The sequence below is a fragment of the Neltuma alba genome, unplaced genomic scaffold, assembly GCF_004799145.2.
Source record: "Neltuma alba isolate B1F8T4 unplaced genomic scaffold, ASM479914v2 tig00013092_pilon, whole genome shotgun sequence".
NCBI lineage: Eukaryota > Viridiplantae > Streptophyta > Magnoliopsida > Fabales > Fabaceae > Neltuma > Neltuma alba.
This window is the reverse complement of record NW_021637420.1, coordinates 60,804-65,505: the sequence shown is the minus strand read 5'-3', so window position 1 is coordinate 65,505 and position 4,702 is coordinate 60,804. Positions and strand designations below refer to the sequence as shown.

Genomic DNA, 4,702 nt, shown 5'->3' with positions numbered 1-4,702 from the left:
GAAAAGTAAAGAAGAAAATAGGATGTGAGACCCACTTTATTTTCTCTTCAACTTTTCTCTCCACATATGGAGAGAAAATGAGAAGAAAACTCATATTTCCTATATGCCCTCCTCAAATATATATAATCCAATAATATCACATTCCACCTTTAATACAAGTTTTTCTTTTTAATTTTACTTATGACTACTTCATAATTCAACAAAATTATCTCATTATATTGAAGCCAAAATCAAAAGCTACACATGAACTTCATTCTTTCACATTCAACGAACAATACAAGAAATTCGCACAAATTAATATATATATATATAATTTCTTCATCTCTTTCAACTTTTATATTAAATTTTTACTATTTATTAATAATCTTAAATAATACGTAACTTGTATCATTTCATTATGTTTGATTTTAAAAAAATTATCCACTTTTTTTTCACCTTTAAAAAGAATATTTTTTACTAAATTATTTGGTTTTTACAATATAATCACATGGTAATAAATTTTTATCAAATAATTTGATTTTAAATTATTTAATGATATTAACACTAATATGATTTTTTATTATGATATTTAATTTAATTTATAACATGATATATTTTGATACAAGAATAAAGGTATTTTACATATTCACATGTTTGCTCATTTTCTTTCCTTCTTATTTTCCCTCGCGCATCCAAACATAAAGGAAGATAACATTTTCTCTCCAGTTTTCTCTTCTCTCCATTTTCTCTCCTTGTATTTTCTTTTCTCCCGACTTTTCTTTCCATCCAAACAGTAATTGATATCAGAGGCATTTTTGCAAAGAAAATCCCGTCGAATCATAAAACAACTTCACTTTTGAATGGTGGAGAACATCTCATAAATCCCTGACCTTTCGAATCCCCAACATATCGATTCGAGAATTCTTACGAAGGTCCTTCAATGGCAGCAGAATCAGAAGAAGCCAAGACTTGGGTGGGGAATATGTTATGCTTCTTCTTGCTGTTTTCTGCATCCATGGCCATAATAGACCAAGGCAGGGACGGTAGTTCTAATTACCAGAATCTTGAGATTCAGAAGCTTTCGAAGAAGTTGAACAGACCAGCAGTTAAATCTATAAAGGTAAACGATTTTATAACTACGACTGTATTTGACTCTTATTTGAACTTTATCTGAATATTGTTTCTCATCAGAGTCCTTAACAATGGGTGAAAGAACAAGAATTACATTTCTGGTTTAATCTTGTGTATTAACCTATCGTGGATCATGTTATTGATTATAACATATTTAACCAAGTAATCTTGTCCTATTATTCTTTCTTGAATGTGTACTTAGATAATGATGAAACTTTGCATGTTTCATACTTTTATTTATCATAACCGTTTGAAATAACATTTGGTATTAATTATAAAAGTCAGAGCCCCGATGGAGATATAATCGATTGTGTTCATATTTCAAATCAACCAGCTTTTACTGACCCAAAGCTCAAAAATCACAAAATTCAAGTATCTATTGAAGATGACACCATGTTTTCACCCTGAAAAAAGTTTGCTTGAGAAAAGTGAAGTGTCTGCAAAATCACAACCTGTTGCTCAATTATGGCAGCAGAGTGGAAGTTGCCCAGAAGAAACCATTCCCATAAGAAGAATAAGAAAGGAAGACATATTGAGGGCAAAATCTATCCAGCAATTTGGAAAGAAGAATCTCAAGAACATCCCTCAACATGGATCATTTGAAACTCATTCCAAACACCAGGTATTCTGTTGCATCTGTGCTTCTCAAGTTTTTCCTAAATACTGAAAGCGTTAGTTTCATTCCAAAGAGAAGCACGTTTATCATTATATGTTTAAGCATGTTTCTGGATTTTTTTCTGGTTTACTTATTTAATATATTTTTAATGTTTCTTTGACAACCTTGGTATCCAGTTTGCTGCAGTTTATGTGAAAGGAGATAAATATCATGGAGGCATGGCAACTATGAACGTTTGGAATCCCCATGTTCAAGAGCACAATGAATTTAGTGACTGTCAAATCTCAATTCTAAACGATAACATTGGTAAAGGTTATAATAGCATTCAAGCTGGTTGGCAGGTATATATTCTTTAATTTATTGAAAAGTTAATTAAAAAGATATGTAAGAATAGAAATTCACATCAAGCAAACATTTCAAGTCATTATCTTTTTTCCAAATATCGTAAATCAGGTCAATCCCCGGCTGTATGGAGATAATAACACCAGATTTTTTACATTTTGGAGAGTGAGTTCGCTTTCTAGTGATTTCTTATTCAAGGCATTCTCTTCATTATTGTTAAATATTTCTTGATTTTATTTTACATTTGATAGGGTGGTTCAGGTGAAAATGCTAGCAGGTGTTATGATCTTCTTTGCTCTGGCTTTATTCAAGTGAACCATCGCGTAGTCGTGGGAGCTGCCATAAGGCCCTTGTCTGCCTATGGAGATAGCAAATCCCAACATGCTATCACCATTCTTGTCTGGAAGGTATACTGATTCTGTTTGTTAGGCTTTTGAGAAATCGAGTTGACTTGATTTAATTCCAAAAAAAGGGCAAAATTCCAACATCAGTTACAGATTTGTAACCAATTTGTGGAAAAGAGCAAATATATTCGCGGAAAAGACCCCATAAATCCCTGAGTTAAGACCAAACAGATTCATCATTCCAACATGCTTTCTACGATTCTTCATATAGGAGTTAGATAACTAATTTGTAAAAATTAAAGAAATTACAACATCCGATGCTTAATATAAGAGCTAATTTGACTTTCAATTTGGTCAAATATATAAGACTCTAATCTATTTTATCTCTTATATTTATCTATTTTTTTTCAAAGTAGTCCTTATAATAGTTACTTCTATTAAAGGTTTCATCAAATTATAGTTCTAACTAATACACATATTAGTAAATGTATTCTAGGAAAGACAACACATATTTGTTACAAATAACTAACATAACAAACTTTTTTAATTTATTTAAATTAGTCCACTAGCTTTTATATTAAAGACCGAAGGTAATAGTTAAATTAGTTATGCCTAAAAAATAAACATTGATTTTTCTTAAATATCCTCTTTGGTCATTTGCATTGAAACTATCTCTTCATGAAAACTCCCTTGACATGTGGATAGAATATGGATAGTTTGGGGGGAAATTATAAATTTGAAAAATAAAATGAATTGAAGTGTTATATTTAGAACTAGAGTAAACTCTCAACTAGTTCGTATATTTAAGATAGGAGGGAGTACATCCCTAGCAATGTCATGTGTGTGTTTTTTGTCTTATTTTGCCAAAAGCAATGTCATGTTGTTAACCAATGATGTATTGTTCTTTTTTGATGAAAATAAGGATTTTGAAAATTGAGGAGGATTAAAAGACTGGAAACTGGTGGCTGCAATATGGCCCTAATAATGAAGTTGTGGGATACTGGCCAGCTTCTCTATTCCCACTTCTATCTGAGAGCGCAACAACAGTAGGATGGGGAGGCGAAGTATTAAACTTAGGATCAAATGGCCAACACACTACAACACAAATGGAAAGTGGTCATTTTGCTCAAGAAGGTTATGGCAAAGCTTGCTTTTTCTGGAATATTAAGGTTGTTAATGGCAACAACCAAACTGTGCCTCCTAATAACATTCGCACTCGTGTTGACCAACCCTACTGTTACCACGTCCAAACTAGCCAATCTAATGACTGGGGCAACTACTCTTTTGGTGGACCTGGAAGAAACCCTAGTTGCCCGTGATCATTCATCTTGAAAAACTCATTTATGTCAAAACGAACCAAAGATAAAGAGCTGTGATTCCGAGGCATTTTATATTGTTTGCATTTTAAATATTTAGATCTCAGAACAGATTTGTTGATGAAAGAAAACCGTTTTCATAACTTTCATTGTTAGAAGTTTAAGATGCCAGCTGGTGCTCCTCAGTGAACAGTTAAAGGGGAAAATGTCTTAATCTTTTTACAATCGATAGCTAAAGTAACCAAAATCACATGAAACAAGCTTAATTATGTATAATATCTTCTCATATTTCTTTAATTTGGGTGTCATAAATGCATTTTGTATATCCTGTTTAGTCGATCAAGGAAACCTGTGATATATTACAAAATTTCATAGAATTTTTTAAATTTTTTCAGGAAAAAAAAAAAGCACATGCATGTTGCTAAAGGCAAATATATTTAAAGTATTGTCAGACACTAAATATAACACTAATGCCTTTTTCAGTAGGAATTTAAATTTTAGTTTATCACGTTATGAAAAATTAGTCTTTTTTATTAGACCCAAACCGTCGTTGATCAACTTTTTAATTTTGATTGTGTTATATTATGTATAAATTTAGATACTCTTTTGACTAAACCTGCCAAGCCATGTGTCGAACAAAATATGAAAAAAACGGGTATCAACGCGGGAATAAGAAATTTGAAAAAAAAAAAAAGGTGTAAAAAACCATGTAAGTTCCAACTTTTCATTATTATTTTATTCATCTATAGTATAGGCATCTCTGCATATGGTGATAACCTTCTACATATATGCCTTCCAAGTGTCAGCTTGTCAATATATTGCATTGCACAGCTGGACTCTGACCAATCCTGCAAAAGATAGACATGTAAATTCAAAGATGTCAGAAAATTTGTTACCATACCTTAAAGGATTGACCATATAACTTTGTTACAAATTACAACAAATGGTATGACTTCTTTTTCAAATTTTATGTA

At 31.5% G+C, this 4,702-nt stretch overlaps 1 protein-coding gene across 1 annotated transcript; it reads left to right on the top strand.

Moving 5' to 3' along the window:
* Window positions 1–919: 919 nt before the first annotated feature.
* Window positions 920–3,731, top strand: LOC114734412 (uncharacterized). Its single transcript, XM_028922049.1, has 6 exons — window positions 920–1,099; window positions 1,583–1,732; window positions 1,903–2,067; window positions 2,180–2,233; window positions 2,320–2,475; window positions 3,363–3,731. Exons 1-6 carry the CDS (start codon window positions 920–922, stop codon window positions 3,729–3,731), a joined length of 1,074 nt encoding a protein of 357 aa, XP_028777882.1.
* The last annotated feature ends 971 nt before the right edge of the window (window positions 3,732–4,702 follow it).

Coding starts and splice junctions, on each gene's coding strand:
- LOC114734412 (XM_028922049.1), top strand. CDS start 920: ATGGCAGCAGAATCAGAAGAAGCCAAGACTTGGGTGGGGAATATGTTA. Junction 2,068..2,179: donor GCATTCAAGCTGGTTGGCAG/GTATATATTCTT, acceptor ATCGTAAATCAG/GTCAATCCCCGGCTGTATGG. Junction 2,476..3,362: donor TCACCATTCTTGTCTGGAAG/GTATACTGATTC, acceptor GAGGATTAAAAG/ACTGGAAACTGGTGGCTGCA.